At 34.0% G+C, this 21,234-nt stretch overlaps 1 protein-coding gene across 1 annotated transcript in view; it reads left to right on the top strand.

Annotated features, from left to right (window-relative positions):
• LOC136830106 (mediator of RNA polymerase II transcription subunit 15-like) overlaps nucleotides 1–21,234 on the top strand; it is a 114,451-nt gene that overhangs the window by 81,789 nt on the left and 11,428 nt on the right. The window contains exons 9-15 of the mRNA XM_067089298.1: nucleotides 2,725–2,772; nucleotides 3,833–3,886; nucleotides 4,212–4,268; nucleotides 5,699–5,740; nucleotides 12,523–12,626; nucleotides 12,797–12,866; nucleotides 13,368–13,424. Of these exons, the coding sequence (XP_066945399.1) occupies nucleotides 2,725–2,772; nucleotides 3,833–3,886; nucleotides 4,212–4,268; nucleotides 5,699–5,740; nucleotides 12,523–12,626; nucleotides 12,797–12,866; nucleotides 13,368–13,424 (432 nt within the window). The remainder of the gene's footprint in view (nucleotides 1–2,724; nucleotides 2,773–3,832; nucleotides 3,887–4,211; nucleotides 4,269–5,698; nucleotides 5,741–12,522; nucleotides 12,627–12,796; nucleotides 12,867–13,367; nucleotides 13,425–21,234) is intronic.

The raw sequence follows: 21,234 nt of genomic DNA, 5'->3' as shown, positions 1-21,234 counted from the left end.
TTAAATGCAGTTTAATAGTTATTTACAAATCTAGTTTGACTCTTTTCAAAAGGCAGGCGTGTCACCTTGGCTATCCACATGTCGGTATGTTAATCGTAATTATTTTGCAGGAATCCAAAATTACAAAGAATTGTATTTGTGGATAAATATTTATAATTTATTCGTTATTTTTTTGCGTAAGAAATCTGTCAGCTGTCTTTGTGATGCTCTCTCAATCGGTTGTTTTTTTTTAATCTATTACATTTAATGATTTAATATGGATTATTTGTACTATTTGATTAATTAGTTTAATATGTATTATTTGTATTAAGTAATACAAATAATACAATTAAGATAATTGTTCACTTAACCTTATTCTAATCACTCAAGGATGAAACCCTTCTCTGATATCCAACTTCTTTATTAACTAAGGAAAAATTAAGCAAGGAATACAATTGCTTATGTAGAACTTTGGGTATGAAAATGCCCCATGCCCTAATCCAGTCTTTCTCTCTTGCCTATTTTCCACCCACTACCACACCACTCACCTCTGCTCTCCTGCATGCCCAATGCCCTATTTTGTCCGTGTTCCTTACTTTGCTTATACCCATCATCCATTCCCATGTCAGTCTACTTTCAGTGCCCCTAATCCATGACCTAACCTTGCCCACATCCCTTGCCTACGTCATTCCCGTTGCCCATGCCCATCGCTCCTGTCTGTCTCAGCTGTTTTCCCTCTTTCCTTTCCTTCCTCCTCCTTTTGGGTATTGTTCCATACCCCTCCCCCTGGGCCCATTCCCATTATCCTGCCCCCTACCCCCCATCCTCATTCTTCTATGTTCCCATTGTTTCGCTTTCAAAGTCTCTGCACCTGTTGGGCATTTATTTATAGTGGGAGGGATTGGATGCCAAGAACGCATTCTCTGTGATATCTGAGACTGACTTAAAGCAAAGGCTATGGGGTTTATGGCTCCAGGTCCGTTAGAGTGTCCTCGGATGAAGTATAAAGGATGTTAGGAGGCTGTAGGATGGTGGTCGATATTATTTGTAATTAGATGTATTTATGTATATTGCATATATGTGTGTGTATGCGCAAACAAGAAAATTCACTGGCGTGGCACATACGTAAAGTGTATTCTGAGTCCGCGGTATGTGTGTTTTATTACACATTATTAGGATGTATGATGTCAAATGAGTGTATGAAATTTATTTTACTTTGCTCAGAATGTAAGTCGTAATAAACTTGTGTCGTATGGCAGAAGTTATTTTCATTTTAAGCTAATGATTTTATTTGGAAATTAATGCGATGCATTGAGACCTATTATTTGTGCTATTAAAATCAACTATATTATCCAGTCCGTCTTTTTCATCTTAGACCCTAATTCTTTATCTTTAGTTCAATGATTAGCCAGGAACAAGGCTTGCGCATTAGTGCACATCATTGTATAAATTGATTATTAATACATATTTCTATCAGTAATTGTTCTTTCATCTTGAACAACACCAAATTCTTAATCATTTTCTATTATCTACTTTAGCATATTATATATCTTTACCATAAGCACTACAACGTCTTTTGTTTCTTGCGATATATATTGTCACCAGTACCTGATATCATATTTGATCTGTTTCTTTAAATATCTCTATTTATTCATTTAATTCTTAGAACTATACATCTTTTCTTTATCATCAGTATTCATCATGGTCAGTACCATATCCTCTACATTTTTCCTAGTATATAAATTTTTTTAATTTATTATACCTTGAATAATACCTATGCCTAGTATATTTTTTTCACTGACCTTGACCAATAAATTTGAATACAAACCATTACCAGAAAATTTTAGTACAAACCTTGACTAATAAATTTTAATACAGACTTTCACCAAAGAAGTTTAATACAACCCTTGACCAATGCTTGTTATTAAAAATCTTTATAAAAAAATTAATACAAGACTTAATAACTCAAATTTAATTGAAACCTCAATCATCAAATTTTAATCCAAGAAATTACCAATAACTTTTAATATATATCTTGATTAATACATGTTTATATCAACCTTGACTAATAAATTTAAATACAAACCTTGGTGAAAAAAAAAGTTTTTTATACAAACCTTGACCAACAAATTTGCATGCCAAGCTTGCAAACAATTGTTTTATATACAAAACTTGACCAGCAAATTTGTATACCAGGTTTGCAAGCAATTTTTTGTATACAAATCTTGACCAGTAGATTTTTATGCCAACCTAGCCCAACAAATATTTTTGTATATAAACCTTGACCAATAACATTTTTTTATAATGTAAACATTTTTTTGTATACAAACTTTGACCACAAAATTTTTATGCCGACCATGCCCAGCGGATTTTTTTTTCCAAACATTGACCAGTCAACTTTTGTACCAACCTTGACGAAAAAAATTTTATACAAACCTTGGCCCATACAATTTTATAACAGTCTTGCCCAACAATTTTTTTTTACAAACCTTGACCAATAATTTTTTTTACAAACCTTGACCAAATAATTTTTTCTACAAACCTTGACCAAATAATTTTTTCTCCAAACATTGACCAATAAATTCTTATAGCAACCTAGCGAAAAAAATTTTTGATACAACCCTTGACCAATTCGAGAGCCTAAATATTTAACTTTGACTGTAGCTTATACCCTGAACGATACCCAGTACCCTTCTTTTGTTGTTTTCTTATGACATCAAACTTGTTGTTGTCCGCCTACCACAGGAGCCCTGGTCCCCGTCCCGAATGTCACCGCTGGCCCAGAGAGAACGGGTAAGTAAGTGACCTAACCTGTTCGCAAATGTAAACAAAACAAAAGTCTCATTTCCCCACATTTTTCGCCTTCAGTGCAGGATCTATGGGTGTTTTTTTTTTTTTCTTTCTGGCTTTGGGGCGATATTATTTTTCGGGAGTTCATTCTTCGCGAACATTTTGAAAAGTACGACCGTGATTTGTTTTGCATATTTTTTCGGATATTTTTTTTTATTATAACAGTAGAAGTAAGCAGACAGTGTTCGTATAAGGCATCTTTTTTATGACACACACAAATACATAGACAAACATACATATATACTCCTATATATACTAATATTCAGTTTTCTCTTGACGAAATAATGATATTTTGTTACATGTGTTTTTGCTCATATTTCATTCAGTATTTTTACTTTAGAGTAAAAGTAGATAAAAAGAATGACCTCAGTAGTTAGGGTATGTTACCAATACTTTTTGAAATACCTGCAGTCGTCTATGCAGCGGCAAATTGAATATTCTTCAGCTTTCAATAGTATTCAGAGTCTTCTTAGTGTAGCATATTTTAGTTTAGAATGATTTTGCTTTGTGTTTTCCCCCGTAGGGGGTTAGTGCCGTCAGTGCACCCCACGGGGTGTACTGTAGGCTTTGCTAAAGGTTCTTTGCAGTCCCTTCGTCCCCTAGTTGCAACCCCTTTCATTCCTTTTACTTTACCTCCTTTCATATTATCTTTCTTCCATCTTGCTATCCACCCTCTCCTAACAATTTTCTCATAGTGCAACTGCTTTGAGGTTTTCCTCCTGTCACACCTTTCAAACCTACCTTCTCTCAATATCCTTTCCAGGGCTGAATGACCTCATAGGTCCCAGTGCTTGACACTCTATTCCAGCTTTCTACTTTCAACAGTTTCAAGTTTATTAGCGCCATCGAAACTCATTATAGTTACATGCCGAATTTCTCCTACACGAACACAAACCTCTTTTCATGAGAATGCTTTGTCAGGACAGAAATGCGGTCTAATGAACGACGCTTCAGCATTGCCGTGACTGATCTAATGCGTTATCTTACGGTCTCGTTCATGCAGGATCCAATGTCGCCAACGCCCGCACGTCCGTCACCGTTGGCGCAGAAAGAACGGGTAAGTTTTCTAAAGACTTTGTATTTTTAAAGACTTAGTTAATCTGTACTTATATATATATATATTATATGTATGTATAAATATCTATATATATACAATACATATACGTAATATATATGTATATTTATATATATATATATGTATATGTGTGTGTACGTGCTGTATAGTCACGTATATACAGCTTTTCAAGTACGTATGTTTGTAAAGCAATATCTGACCAACAAGTAGATTGCATAATATCAGAAATTCCTTGATTGCCAATGCATCGTTTACTTTGAAATTTGTTAATGAAGGTTGTAATCATTTTATTAATTCCTTTTGGCAGGACCCCCTGTCACCCACACCCCCAAAACCGTCGCCTCTAGTTATACAAAAAGACCGGGTAAGTATTTCATTCACGCACCCTTTGCCCTCTGGGCATAAGGTTATTCATTATTATTTTGATCTGGCACTTCTAGATTAAAACCCCATTCTAGAAACTTACTTCATAGAGCTTCCTAGCTTCTTAGAGATTCATAGACGCTTTGGAAGAAAATGTCACGAGAGACGAAGCTTTTGTCATTTTTTTTTTATACCTCTCAAAAATTGCTTTTTTGACTTCGGTTCCGAAGCTGACCTGAGCTGCCCTGGGAGCAATGAGACTACTTCCCATGTGCTTGTAATGGTTAATTATGAAGTAATAATATCCTTGTTGTCTCATAGTCATAAGATTAAAATGAAAGACAATATTGCCAACAGGCTCCTTAAGCTTGTAGTCTGTTACGAGGTACAGAATGTTACCTGTAGTCATCTTGTCAGTCCTTGGTAGCCGTAGTTTAGGCTAGATTCATTCTGTCAAACGTCAGAAATGTTATCACTCCCAATATTGGTGGATTCACTGTCTTCATTGTCCCGGTGCGATAGAAGAGAGCCAGTTGCCGTTAGAGAGAGATAGAGAGAGCATATAAACCAGTTTATATTATAAATGTGAGAGGAAACATTTTTATAGTTTATAGATAATCCATAGATAGCAGAGGAGCGGTTAGTCATAGATGGGAGTTAGATTAAGTTTAGATGAAATTTAGAGGGAGGAAACATGTAATTGTTTTTTATAATAGTTACTTGATAATTCCGTCTTGTAGAATTCTCAAGTGTACAGTGGGTTTGAGGGAAAAAACCTCGTTTTTATATACTTTCAACACCAGTTTACTTGATTGAAAAGGTCTTTTATAATAACTAGGCTAAGAATTACTTTTCCTAATTTATTTTTCATGTTAAACTTTGTTGCTAAGTTTCTAGGACGTATATATATATATATATATATATATATATATATATATATATATATATATATATATATATATATATATATATATATATATATATATATATATATATATATATATATATATATATATATATATATATATATAATATATATATATATATATACACACACATTAATGGAGTTATATAATTCTTAGCGATTTCACTATTTAGGAATTATCACATAAAGGAAATGTCTTCTGAAATTTTTTTAATATTTAAAATATTTTCCAGAACGCAAAATAGCCACGCTTTACTTTTTATTACTATTAGATCACTAGCAAATAATATCTGTTTAGAACTATAACACATTTTACACCTCCAGATTAAATGACATCTGGAACTTTTTTTTTCACAAAGAAAATTGACCCCGCTAGTTTAGTTCAGGGTATTAATAATGAACTCATGGTTCATTACACATTTCTCAATAATGAGCTCAGTGTTCATTGCACATTCCTCTGTTGTTCAAAATCATCAAACTAACGGTTTGTTCATTTGTTCATCTAGGATACCTATTCGCCAACCCCGTCTCGATTGTTCACCCACAGGGTAAGTTCTCCTTTCGTTCTCCCTTAGTTCCACGTTATTAATCTTCGTTCATTCTTCCGTTTTATCTGTTTTTTTCTTCCGTCTTCCATGTCATTTATGTTTATTCATTCTTCCCTGTTTATATTTCTTTTATATTCCTTTTACTGTACCTCCTTTCATATTCTCTTTCTTCCATCTGACTTTCCTGTTGATCCGTAGTGCAGCTGCGAGGTTTTCCTCCTATTACACCTTTCAGACCTTTTACTCTCAGTTTCCGTTTCAGCGCTGAATGACCTCATAGGTCCCAGGGCCTGGCCATTGGCCGAAATTCTGTATTCTGTTAAATCCTTGATTATATAAATGTCATTTGATTTCATGTGCAGCTTTTACTTAATTCTCGTAAGGAGGATGTTTCTTCAATGTGTTTTTAATTTTCTAAAATTTTTTTGTTTTGTTTTTATAAGATTGTTTTATCTTCCTTTTATTTTCATCTTCTTTTGATCGTTTCATCGATGCAGATGAATGTGGTTAATGTGCTGTTGTGTAAATTTTGTACTTTATTGTGAATACATTTTATACAGTGTAAATGTAAAATGTATTACTCTTTTCATAGTCATTCGAATAAATTTTATACGTTGTCAACATATCAAGTTTTTTTCGTAGCGATTTGAATAATGCTTTATCATTACATTCCAACTAGTATCTTTTCATTATTCATTGTACGTAAACATGGCGCATTGATCAACATTATAAATCATTAAAAATCATTACCTTACATTTTATCTTTATCAAAAATTAAGGTTTTTTATATGACAATATGTCACACAGCATTCTCAGATTTCACTGCGTGTTTTCTTATTCAGTATCCATTAATATCTTTTGATTTATTAGAGGGAATTAGACAAATTTCTGCTTGCTATTATCTGCCTCCTTCTTCATTATGATACACAATCCCTCAGAAGAAGGCCAGGGAGGCTTCTTTAAGCCAAGAGGGGCTTTTAAGAACTCTAGACTCTGGATCAAGGGAATAAGCTAATGAACAGTATGCGGAAGTGAAGTATATATTTTTGTTGGCCCTGGGTTCTCTTAGACAAATGTTTTGATACGTTTGATGTAATTTATGCTTCCTTTAATATGGTTCAGTTCTGCATACTTATTATACTTCACTTTGACTTCACTTATTTACTTATTTCATTTTAGATATTTTAGATCCGAAGCCAATGCACTTTTCTTTAGTTTCTCATTCCATTTTAGATATTTTAGATCTTGAAGCCATTGCGCTTTACTATAATTTCACTGATTTCATTTTATGTATTTTAGATCTTAAGCCATTCTAATTTACTTTAACATCATTCGTCTCATTTTAGATATTTTAGATATTAAGTAATTTCTTTAAAAACCTGTGTCTATTACATCGCCTCCTGCAAAGGACGCCTAGTTTCATTTGTTTAAATTTCAGCCTTGTTTTTCCCTCTCTTTTTTTTTTTTTTTTGGTCACGTGTCATAGGACACCAGGTCCCCATGCAACGTTAGACCTTCTCAGATTCTCATGAGAGACAGAGGGGTGAGTGGCGGCGTTTGGCATCTGCGAGTAAATTGGTTGCATGTGGTCATTTTTTGCTGCGATTTTGACATTTGGTACACCCCTCCCCTCCCCCCACCTTGGTTTCATACTATATGAGAGCTCTCATACTTCTTTCTTTTTACTGTCCTGAGGTAAATGGAAATATACAATGTTCTTGGCAAGTCTTAAGACGTGTAAGAAATAAGGTGGAAGCTGTGCCGGTAGAATTCAAGTCAAGTTTTGATACAGTTTTTAAATAAGAGTTAGACAGAATTCCAAAATGAACTTGCAGTCGATTTCATAATAGAATTTAAATGAATTTTAAGATGGGATTCTTTATCTAATTCTTTATTTCAGTTATGAGATGTGACCCTCCAAAGATAAAATCACGAAAATCTGCAATTGAGAATCAGCCAGGACTCTTGATAAATGAAGGAATATATTCTCTTGCCGGAAGCACTTATATTTTCTGAATATTCTCAATCTCTTTATTTTATACCTGCCATTTTTCCTCAGCATGCTTTGCATCGTTCGCTTGAATGGAGAATGTGTCGAATGTGGTAGCGTTGAATATTCATTTTGTTTCGACCGTTTTAATTTCTGCATATTTTTTTTTTTTTTTTTGACGTGTACAGGATTGTGCCTCTGTCGTTCCTCCTTTGTGCTTGGTTTTTTTTGGAGATTCTCTGATTGCAAGGGGATGTTTTTCTCGAAAGCTTAGCCCGATATATGTTTGAGAGAGAGAGAGAGAGAGAGAGAGAGAGAGAGAGAGAGAGAGAGAGAGAGAGTCTAGATAACAGTATAGCAAAGATATAGATATAATCATATATATATATATATATATATATATATATATATATATATATATATATATATATATAGAGAGAGAGAGAGAGAGAGAGAGAGAGAGAGAGAGAGAGAGAGAGAGAGAGAGAGAGGATTTATATTCAGGACACAATACAGCTTTCGAGAAACGTATACCCACCTGTTGTAATCAGCCAACGCTTACCTGTAGTGTATGATCACCCCCGTATTTAAACAGATATCCCGTTTTAATTTAAGCGCGAAATATGTAAAGGAAAAACTTTAAACCAAGTTACGTTCTTAGCCAGTGAGGAGCAGATTCATAATAATTATATTCCATGGAACAGAATCTTTCTTCAGCTATATCAAGTTACGTCAGTGTCTTTGAAACCTGCTTTTTTTTTTTTTTTTTTTGGAAAAGAAGGTAACTGCCAAAATGTTTTAGATGTCAGGAAGTTTTGAATCTTTTGGTTAATTAGAAATGAAACCATATCTTTCTCCACTTGTATCATTTATATTTCGGCAAATGACCTCTGACGATTGGGTGAATGATTACTGAGGAGGTTCTTTGAAATTTGTTTATTCATTTTCACCTTATTCATCTAGTTTCTGGAAACTCTCATCATCGGAATAACTAATGTTGATAATACCAAGAACCCTTTAAATAATGAGATATTTTTAATATAAGTATTTTTCCCCATTTTTGTGCTTATCCACGTTCATAACTATGCAGTAATCAGATTAACAATATTTGGTATTTGCTTTTTCCCTCAATTTTTTTTCTAATAATATGCCAGTTTAAAGCGATTTCTAAAATGACGCATAATTTTTAAAAACTATTTTTCTGCCATCCTGTGTCAGCACAAATCCTAATTTTTGGAAATTTGGAATTTGGTTCCCGGAATACTGCCCTGTAAATGACAGTAGCTCTTTTAACATTAACAAAGTAATTCCCCTTTGATACTGACCGTATCCACACCTGTATATTTCACTAATTGATAATTGGTATACCTGAATGCATTTATGATTTTTTATTGATGATAATCAAGCAGTTGTGACACTCCCCGCATGGTGTTGGTTCTGAAGGCCTATTTTATAAGTGAAGTTGTTTTTTTTACTTCGTCTTTCATCTTTTATATGCAAAAGGAACTATTTACCTAACGATATTTTTAATATTCTTTACATGGACACTACGAAACCTCCCTGTATTATTTTGTTCCTGATAGCATTTCCTGAACATCACGAGTGGTCACTAATTTCTTCGGAAATTGAAATTCATTTTGTAAAGATATTACTTTTCCTTTTTCTCATTTGTTCTTCTTGGACCCAATGTACTCAGCAGCTGAGGTCACAGAGCTGGAGTGAAAGTGGATTCAGAAAAGCATTTTGTATTTTGTAATTTGTATTATTTTTTAGCTTCTTTCATTCTTGGATTCAACCTCCCACTCTCTTGTGCTCCCTGTGTTTGCTATGCAGTCCTTTCCTTTTCTACAGCCGCGTCAAGATATTTCAGCAAAGCATTGGAACGAATTAGGTTTTATTAAGCCAGCATTGTCAAGATCACTTATTACAAAACATCTACAGTGCAGCTGCTAATATTACTGCGACATGTTTCCCGTAATACATGTTTTTACAGCACAGTCTATCCAAGAACACCCGTTGTTATTACAGCAGAACCTCTCTAAGAACACTTGTTATTACAGCAAAACCTATTTAAGAACACCTGTTGTTATTACAGAAAACGTCCAAGAACACTTGTTATTACAGCAAAACCTCACCAAGAACACCTGCTGTTATTACAGCAAAACCTGTTTAAGAACACCAATTGTTATTACAGCAAAGCCTTTCCAAGAACACCTGTTGTTATTACAGCAAACCCTTTCCAAGAACACCTGTTGTTATTACGGAAAATCTGTCAAAGAACACCTGTTGTTATTACAGCAAAACCTTTCCAAGGACACATGTTATGACAGTAAAACCGATTTAAGAACACCTGTTGTTATTACAGAAAACATGTCCAAGAACACTTGTTATTACAGGAAAACCTCACCAAGAACACCTGTTGTTATTACAGCAAAACTTTTCCAAGGACACCTGTTGTTATTACAGCAAAATCTCTCCCAGGACACCTGTTGTTAATACAGCAACACTTTTCCAAGGACACCTGTTGTTATTACAGCAAAATCTCTCCCAGAACACCTGTTGTTAATACAGCAAAACATCTCCAGTAACACCTGTTCTTAGTCCAGCTAAGCATTTCCAAGAATACCTGTAGTCGATCCAGCAGAAAAATTCCAAGAACACCTGTGATCACTCCACCTGTGCACTTTCAGTAACACTTGTTATCACAACAATATTACCAGTATCTATCATCCCATCTACATTCCTATCTCATTTTCTCTTTAGGATTCCCATTTATACGCATTCCCCAAATAATTCCTGTTAATGATTGTCATTTCTCCTGATTTAACCATCTTGATTTTCTCTCAGTGGGTGTTTGACCTCCTAAAGGATATTAATCCACGTCCATATCTTTTTCTCTCCTTTTTTTTTTCTTCTTCTTCTGTCGATTCCCGACGCCACGACAGGACCCCAGATCCCCAACCTTATCGCGGTCCCCGTCTATCATACTATCTCCGAAGGTCAGTTTAAACGATATTGTGATTTTTTTTATATATTTAGGATTTAGGCTTAGATTGAACGTGTCTGGATTCTTGATAGAGTAGAGAGAGAGAGAGAAGGGATGTTAGAACTGCTGCTACAGTACTGCATTAACAGAGGCCCTTTCAAGTTTCGCTTTTGTAGAACTCAGTAAAAAAAGTTTCTCATTCCTGTGAATACATAAATTATATATATGTATGCATATACATATATATTTAAATATATACATATATATGTATGTATTTATGTATATATATATGTATACATATGTATATATATAACATATATACAGTATGTATGTATGTATGTATATATATATATATATATATATATATATATATATATATATATATATATATATATATATATAAATTCTCAGTACACAATCTTACGTAACTACAGGACGTCCCATTTACAAAGCAGTAAAAAAATATGTTTGTATACATCCTGTATGCACGTACAATACAAACACAAATACACACAGCAGTATTAACATAAAATGTAGATTTGGTTTGTCTGTGTTTGTCGTGAGGAAATGAGAAACCATTTTTCTTACTCGAGACGATAAATATTTGTTCCAAGAGCACCCATTATATGAATGAGTTTACACACACGAGTAGATAAATAGTAATTTCCAGCCTGACTCGAGACTGAACGTGGAAGCCTGTTTATTGTTGAAAAAGTGGAAGGTAAATATAAACAAAGGTAAATAAAAATTGAAGAAACATGGTAAATAATGGATATGTAGAGTTAATTGTATATTATAAAAGATGACTGAATGGATAAAAGTAAAAAAAAAAATGTAAAAATTGGCCCATAAAATTGATGAATGTGAAAAAAGTAAATGAAAAGAGAAACGGCTGTTTAAAAAATCATCAAAATAATAGATGGAAGTAAACAAAAACTATTGTTTTAAGTAAAGGAAACGTTCTTTATTTCATGTAGAAACAACTGTAACTTGGAGAATTTAAATAAAACGTTTTGATGTTTTTATTTAAAGGGCTTTCACGTACAACCTCTCGGAGTCGAGGCGAAGGCTTCCCGACCACTCATTGCATCCACGAGGACACTAACATAAAGGGCTTTTGGGAAGGCAGTGGCTCAAAGGTGTTATACTTTTATTTTTCCCATATATGCTAATGGCTCAAGTCTTTTTTTTGTGTGTATTGGTGGCTCAGAGCCGATTTTTCCTGTTTTTTGGTGGCTCAGGCCCATCCTTAATTTTGTGGCTCAGTCTTCAAGTCAGTTCTCCCTGTATGCCTCAGTCTTTCAAGTCAGGACTCTCCTTGTATGCCTCAGTCTTTCAAGTCAGTTCTCCTTGTATGCCTCAGTCTTTCAAATCAGGACTCTCCTTGTATGCCTCAGTCTTTCAAGTCAGTTCTCCTTGTATGCCTCAGTCTTTCAAGTCAGGACTCTCCTTGTATGCCTCAGTCTTTCAAGTCAGGACTCCCTGTATGCCTCATTCTTTCAAGTCAGGGCTCTCCTTGTATGCCTCAGTCTTTCAAGTCAGTTCTCCTTGTATGCCTCAGTCTTTCAAGTCAGTTCTCCTTGTATGCCTCAGTCTTTCAAGTCAGGACTCTCCTTGTATGCCTCAGTCTTTCAAGTCAGGACTCCCTGTATGCCTCAGTCTTTCAAGTTAGGACTCCCTCAGTCTTCAGGTCAGACCCCCATGTTTGCCTCAGTCTTTCAAATTAGATCTCCTTAAATGCCTCAGTCTCTCAAGTCTGATACCCATGTATGCCTCAGTCTCAAGGTCAGATCTTGTGTCCCTTAGTCTTTAGGTGAGGTCTCCCTATATGCCTCAGTCTTCAAGTCAGCTCTCCCTGTGTGCCTAAGTCTCTGGTCAGAAATCCCTGTATGTCTCAGTCTTCAGGTCAGGTATCCCTTTATCACGGTCTTTAGGTCAGATCTCCCTGTATGCCTCAGTCTTCAGTTCAGGTATCCCATTATCCCCTAGTCTATAGGTCAGATCTCCCTGTATGCCTCAGTATTCAAGTCAGATCTCCCTGTATGCCTCTGTGCTCAAGTTAGATCTCTGTATGCCTCAGTCTTCAAGCCGGATCTCTCTGTATATCTCAGTATTTAAGTGAAACCAGCCTGGATGCTGCTATATCTGAGGTATTTTGACCTCTTGTAATCAAATTGAATCCCTTTCCTCCTTTATACATTGTCAGGGAGAAGCCTTCCCTGTAAATGTCAGTATTTGAACCAGGTTTCTTGGAAGTATCAAACCAAAACCAATATTTGAACCAGTTCATCCAAGAACAGATATCGCAACCAGCCTTTTCTGTCATGGTATGTACCAGTATCTGAGTTCGTTTTTCACGCGTATATATTGCACCAAGTATAGTTTTCCCCTGCTAGAAATAGGCTAAATCCAGTTTTTTTTATCAGTTACATACCAAGAAGCAATTTCTCCCTGCATAAACACACCAGAACCAGTCTTTAATCCTTGACACGAGCCAAGAGCCACTTTTTTCTCTGTCATATAACAACTGACTTTGAAGCCACTGCTTCCGTTGCTTGCTTATTCACTTTTTTTTTTTGTCTAGTGGTATTTTTGTTTATTTTTGTTAGTAACCCGCTTTTTTTTCTTCCTGCTTTCTCTTCTCTCTACAGGGGCAACAATCGCCCAAATCTCCTTTGTCGAGTAGACCATCGTCCCTCATCAGAATGGTGAGTAGCTTTTGCTCGAAGTAGTTTAAGAATTGTTTGTTTGGATGATTTTCTCTTTTTTTAGGATTTATTGTGTGACTTAGTGTATCTGGAATGTTTTAAGGGTCCGTTTGTAGTTTTGATTTAAATTTATATATGTATCCAAAAGTTGTGAAGCATTCGAGAAGTTAAGAGGGCATTGTGGCTGTTACGATTGCATACGTGCCTGGTAAACAGTGAACATTGGATATTTTGCAGGCCCTTATATATTCAAAATATGCTTAAGGATAGTATTTTTAGTTTAATTTTAAGAGTACTTTTTATTTTAATATAATGCCGTTTTCCCAAACCTGAGTTGGCTTCAGAGAAAACAAAAAGAAGGTCACTGCCACATTCATACTTCAATTGCTGAATTGTGGATGAGCCTGCTATGCTGTAAAAATCCCACAATATTATCCGTTCCATATACAGGGAAAGCTCTTCAGCACTGCATTAAACCACTTCGCTTCTGCTATCAATCATCTTTGTCATACTCTCGACCTTCCTGGATATTGAAGCCCTGTCTCTCTAATATCGTCCGACTTCCCATATCACTCCGTTCATAAAAGTATTGACCATTAAGGGGACATAAAGACTTTTGTTTCAGAACTACTATTAATCTTTCTAAGTAGGATATATTAAACAAAACAATTAATCCAAGCTTATCTTTAAGCCCAGGACAAACAAATGGGTAATTTTTTTTTATTGTAAAGGTGATTTCGTTTCAGTATTGTCAAATCATTGTTCTGGTCACATCTTATGGTATAGGATCTCACTGAATATAACTGTGGGAAAGTTTGTAACGAAGTGTTTGGCATCGTTCAAAATTATTGGATTTCCCTTTACTTCCTCTTACCTCTTCCTAATGAACACCATATTCTTTGGAAGCTTGAATTTCAAGTCAGTGGCCCCTTTGGTGGGCTTGTCCCATATGAATATGGTTCACCTGCTGAACAATAATAATAATAATAATAATAATAATAATAATAATAATAATAATAATAATAATAATAATCAGTCCGTTACGTGTGGAGTCGGCTTTTTGTCATATTTTATTTATTAGTTTTTTAAGTCCCATCAGACCTCACATAATACCCCGTCCCTATGGACCTAGGGCACGATTGATGCCCAGGGAGATTTGTGCAAAGAAAACACGTTTAAATAGTTATTTGTAATTTGTCGGGATGGAGAGGGACCCTATGTTATACGGCTATATTTATTAGGAAACTACTTGCCAAGCACTTGATAAACATTGCCATCGTAATCTAAATCCACACTGCTCTCCCCCTGTCAGCTCTCCTATTGTCTATCTAACTTCCTCAATAGAGAAATGATTGCATCTAATGTGAGATCTTTTGGAAAACAAGCGAAGTCTGATGAAATGCATGAATTTTTACTACAGTAGAAGTCTCTCTCTCTCTCTCTCTCTCTCTCTCTCTCTCTCTCTCTCTCTCTCTCTCTCTCTCTCTCTCATGATTAATATAATGATTTGTTTGATTTCACATAAGAGATTGCTTTTGTTTGTAGATTCTCTCTCTCTCTCTCTCTCTCTCTCTCTCTCTCTCTCTCTCTCTCTCTCTCTCTCTCTCTCTCATGATTAATATAATGATTTGTTTGATTTCACATAAGAGATTGCTTTTGTTTGTAGATTCTTTCTCTCTCTCTCTCTCTCTCTCTGCGTCGGCACAGCTTGACCATGTTAGGGTATCTATGTCACCTCGTTTGTGAGATGAAAAAATAAACACTTAATTCTACATCACGTGACTATAATTGGAACGTCTCTCTGGTCTTTGTTGATACGGGCACGTTGCCAATATCTGGTGGTGAGAGAGAGAGACAGACAGACAGAGAGAGAGAGAGAGAGAATCTACAAACAGAAGCAATCTCGTATGTGAAATCAATTAATTTATTATTATTATTATTATTATTAGAGAGAGAGAGAGAGAGAGAGAGAGAGAGAGAGAGAGAGAGAGAGAGAGAATAGACAAACAGAAGCAATCTTGTATATGAAATAATTAATTTATTACTGGAGAGAGAGAGAGAGAGAGAGAGAGAGAGAGAGAGAGAGAGAGAGAGAGAGAGAGAGAGAAGGAATCTCGTATGCGAAATCAGTTAATTTATTATTATTATTAGAGAGAGAAGGGATCTCGTATGTGAAATCAATTAATTTATTATTATTATTATTAGAGAGAGAGAGAGAATATACAAAGAGAAGCAATTTTGTATATGAAATCAGTTAATTTATTACTGGAGAGAGAGAGACTGACTCTTAAATCACGTTCGAGAGAACTCAGTTTTAAGAAAAGGAGTATTTTGATAGAATATTTTAGTTTTTGATAATAATAAAATCATGAAGGTGAACACTCACTATTTAAAATGTCAGTTTTTTAAATAATTGCAATTTAGATGCTTCGACCAGTTTCATTAGCGATGATTATTTCATTTGATGAGCTTTAAAATCTTTATAGTAATTTCAATGCAGATTAAATCTTATGTATTTACTTTTAACGAAGTTTTGATTTTGGGGATTGTTGCCTAATTCAGTTTAAATCTGCGGAATCAACTTCTTTAATGTATTTTAAATTTAAGAAAAGACGCTCACAAAGATTTTAAACCTTCCGTAAAACGATCAGACAGTTTAAATCCTATCGTTAAAACGTAACTGCGATTGGAATCTTAAGATTTCTCTTATTTACTTCAAATCTGACATTTAAAAGGACCCAAGATTCATGAGGATAAAATTCACACAGGGTTTTAATTTCATATAAAATTATTCGTGGAAAGAGGCTAAATCTTGAGAAGGAAATGTAGTGACAGGGTTAACATTGTGACTTAACGTTTTTTTTTAACACCTTAAATCTCGAGAATAAAACAGGATCACAATTAAATTTTAAATCATTGAAACAGAGTATATATATTATATATATATATATATATATATATATATATATATATATATATATATATATATATATATATATATATATATATATATATATATATATATATATATAAATTCATACATATATATATACATACATACAATACATATATACATTTATACATATATATGTATGTATATATATATATTTATTTATATGTAATACATATATATATATATATATATATATATATATATATATATATATATATATATATATATATATATAAATATCTATCTATCTTTATATATATTATATATATATGTATACATATATATATATATATATATATATATATATATATATATATATATATATATTATATCTGTATCTATATCTGTCTATATCTATATGTATATCTATATCTGAACCATGCCTCGTAGACAGCTTAATTAGGAAGGCCCAAGCGTAAGGATACAGATAGAGCCATGCCCTACGGGTATCAAGTGATCCGAGCGGGGCAGGTTTAGATTTTCGCCTTTGACACGTGACTCTCTCTCTCTCTGACGTCACGGGGGAGCGACCCAGTGCCCACAAGTGCCAAAAGCTCTTGTGAAGGGGAAGATTTGGGCGGGCGGGCGGGTACTCGTGGGTGAGAGAGAGAGGGAGGGGGGAGGTGTTAGGTGGGGGAAGGGGAGGGGGTTGCCCCACAATTCCAGTGTATCCCGTTATCGAAAAAAAAAGATCACTACCACATTTATACTTAATTTTATGCTTGATTTTTTGAATTTTATACTTTTGTAATTCTGTAATTTTATACTTAATTTTAATCTTAATTTTCCGAAGCTTGGATGAACCCCGGTGCAGATAATTTCCATGACAGTAGCCTTTAGCTAATGTCATGTCTCTCTCTCTCTCTCTCTCTCTCTCTCTCTCTCTTCGTTATTCACTCTTAGGTCTTCCTATCCTCCTTTCGAATACTTTCGAGTTTTTAGTAATAATAATAATAATATTTAATCAAAAGCTCTTTTCTTTGTTAATTAATCAACAGTCATGAAATAACTAGTGGAAGAAAAATCACTCATTTTTATAAACATTATTAGTACAGAATTACACACGATTGTAAAAGATCTTGTTTATCAGTAACATTTTGTTTAAGAAAGAAATTTATGTGAGATTTGATCGTTTCTATATATCCTATCACCTTCTGTTACTTCTTTCGAATGGACACCATATTCTTTGGAAGCTTGAATTTTAAGTCAGTAGCCCCTTTCGTGGCCTTGTTCTATATGAATGAGGTTCATCTTCCGAAGGATAGTCATAATGATGTTGGAAGTTATTAAATAGCAAGAGAATATACGAAAGAATTATTCAGTATCCATTCAGTGTGCGGTGGGTTCAGTAATTCGTTTGCTGTTATTAAATAAAATGTGATAAAGGAATTAATATTGTTATTCATTACCAGTAACCAGAAAAATACAATCATTAACCAATTTTTATTCGAAGGAAACATACGTAAAGTTATTATTATTATTATTATTATTATTATTATTATTATTATTATTATTATTATTATTATTATTATTAAATAACAAAGGAACAGACAGATTTTTCCTGTGAATCTGTCACTAAAGAAAAAAAAAAATTTAAAGCCTTAATAATAAAGCCAAAGATATTTACTCACATTACAGCCCATTTCTGATTGAAAATCAATAAACAAATGACAAAATTCTCCTGGAGATCCTTGATAAGCACAAACAAAACTTCATTGATTTACATTATCAACTGTGACTTATTTTAGTATAAAAAAACTTTTCACTTATCTGTTTAGCAATTCTTGGCAGCGACGAGAACCCTCTCTTACTTTCAGTCCATCACAAACGTAAACATTTCATTTCTGCGTAAATCCCCTCATAAAGGAAATTTGAGAGGCGGCGCCCTTTGATCTCCGGGATGAAATGGTGGGGGCTTTTAGCCCAAATTAGGGTGTTATCTCTCGAGTCGTCCTCTTTGGCCAATTTGGGGAGGTTTTTTGGTACCAGTTTCATCTGACGTTGCGTACTCTTTCTAATGCATATTCATACGTACACACACGTTTGTGTATATATAAACGTGTGTGTATATATATACATGTATATACTGTATATACATATGTATATATATATATATAAATTATATATATATTCACAAATATTAAGATACAAAAGTCGTTTTAAGCCCGGATATGACAGACACCCAAATATATAATATATAAATACATATATATGTACATTATATATATATATATATATATATATATATATATATATATATATATATATATATATATATATATATATATATATATATACTTGTATATTCGTATACTTGTATATATATATATGCTGTATATATACAATGCATATATATATATATATATATATATATATATATATATATATATACTCACACATTATATATATATATATATATATATATATATATATATATATATATACATATACTTGTATATTCGTATATTGCTGTATATATACAATGCATATATATATATATATATATATATATATATATATATATATATATATATATATATATATACACACATTTATATATATAATCGAGTCGTTATTAATATTTCTTTTGGGTAGCTCTCTCTCTCTCTCTCTCTCTCTCTCTCTCTCTCTCTCTCTCTCTCTCTCTCTCTCTCTCTCTGGTGCCCAACTACGCGTAACTTGGCGATGGTGTTGACAAATATGATGTGTCTGATGCTTCGCCTGACAGCTTTTGGCAGACGGAAGCAAAAGACGATGATGTCTCTGTATTTTCAGCGAGAGAGAGAGAGAGAGAGAGAGAGAGAGAGAGAGAGAGAGAGAGAGAGAGAGAGAGAGAGAACAATGTTTTAGAAAAAAGTTTTAAGATGAAATTGACGCTGTGTTGTTGAGAGAGAGAGAGAGAGAGAGAGAGAGAGAACAATGTTTTAGAAAGAAACTTTAAGATGAAATTGACGCTGTGTTGTTGAGAGAGAGAGAGAGAGAGAGAGAGAGAGAGACAATGTTTTAGAGAGATAAACCCCTTTCATCTTAGAAAGAGAGTCAACTAAAACCCTTTTTGTCTTGAGAGAGAGAGAATGTGTTTTTGTGATCATGTATACAAGATACATTAAATGCTCAATAAGGTTACAGGATGTTTATTGTTTTGCCATGTATGCCGTGCATATAACCAAATTGGTATTTTTCGAAAGTATACATATCGTATTAATTTGATTTATCATCAATTTACGTGATCATGTATACAAGATACATTAAATGCTCAATAAGGTTACTGGATGTTTATTGTTTTGCCATGTATGCCATGCATATAACCAAAAATGATATTTTTCGAAAGTATACATATCGTATTAATTTGATTTATCATCAATTTACCAAGGGCGATCTCACCTCGGGAAAGCGGACATCAATACGTCATAATGTTGGTAAAATATGAAATCCCTAATGTAAAATTACCTAGATATTCCTGCATTTCTGCCTCACTCTCAAGTACTAACTTGTTTTGTCTCATTATTCAGTATATACTATAAAGAGTAGACCAGTACGGAAAAATAAAGCAAAAATGCATTTCGAAATATCGCACCAATAAAGAGAAACAAATATAAATAAACAATATAAAACGCTAAAAAAAAAAAATGTTTTTCTCCCAGTTCGAACTCGAAAAATAGTCAGTTTTCCATAAACGCACGAGTCAGTGAAATAAAATTTTAACAAATATCAATTTCAAGTCTTTTCAGACGTGGACGTGGTCTTATTTGGCTATTTATTTATTCTTTATAATAAAGATTAACATTTGTCTCAGTAAAGCCCTTGGTAGATTTCATCTCATGGCTGGCGTATCGGTTAAAGAAGCATAGAAAACGAAGGGGTTGAGAAACAGATATTCGTATGGGTAACTGAATAATTTTTTTCTTTGTCTAACCCTTTGATCAGTTGCATAATTACTGTGCAAACTCGCCACACACGCACACATGTATAGGTTTATGTCTATGGGGAAATAAAGATAAACCTTTCTTTACTATCACAGTGGAATGTCATAAATTGGCTACGCTTGTATATATTTTAAATCTGATATTTATTCAGTTTTCATTTTGTTTAAATAATCATCAATTCTTTTTAATGTATTAGGTAAGTGCATCAAGTTTCTTTTCGTCAGTTTTCTGCTATTGAATTTCATCTGTTTGTTCGTATTCAGTAATTTAGCTTGTATGTTTATTATATGTTTGATATATATATACATGTGTGTATGTAAGAGTGTATACTTTTAAAAATATATACATAGACGCACATAGTTAACCACGCCCACGAAAACTCCCAGAAGCCTTGAAATTGCATAACTTTGACAACACTGGATGGAAAGCGTGCCTAACCCTCTTTGTAAAAGTGCGCATGTATGCGTGTGCGCGCTGCTCGTGTGCGTATGTGGGCTTGCATACTGTGTGAGTCTCTGCACCAGGTCCTGGTCTCTACTAGGCCTCCAAGACTATTCTAAATGATTACGTTACCTTCAAGAATAGCTCTCTTGGCTGCCATACACGGAGTTACTGTATACACCTGTTGGCTCCGGCCCGAATCCTGCTTCTGATGTCTCGAAAACAGGGCTTACGCAATTGGAGCTTTTTCCCCGAGAGAGAGAGAGAGAGAGAGAGAGAGAGAGAGAGAGAGAGAGAGAGAGAGAGAGAAATAAATCCCTTTTCATCTTGGAAAAGAGAGCCAGCTAAAACCTTTTCCATTTTTAGAGAGAGAGAGAGAGAGAGAGAGAGAGAGAGAGAGAGAAATAAAACCTCTTTGTATCTTAGAAAAGAGAGTCAGCTAAAACACCTTTCATCTTGAGAGAGAGAGAGAAATGAAAACCTCTTCATT

This window comes from Macrobrachium rosenbergii, chromosome 46, assembly GCF_040412425.1.
Source record: "Macrobrachium rosenbergii isolate ZJJX-2024 chromosome 46, ASM4041242v1, whole genome shotgun sequence".
Classification (NCBI taxonomy): domain Eukaryota; kingdom Metazoa; phylum Arthropoda; class Malacostraca; order Decapoda; family Palaemonidae; genus Macrobrachium; species Macrobrachium rosenbergii.
This window is presented reverse-complemented; position numbering and strand designations above follow the sequence as displayed.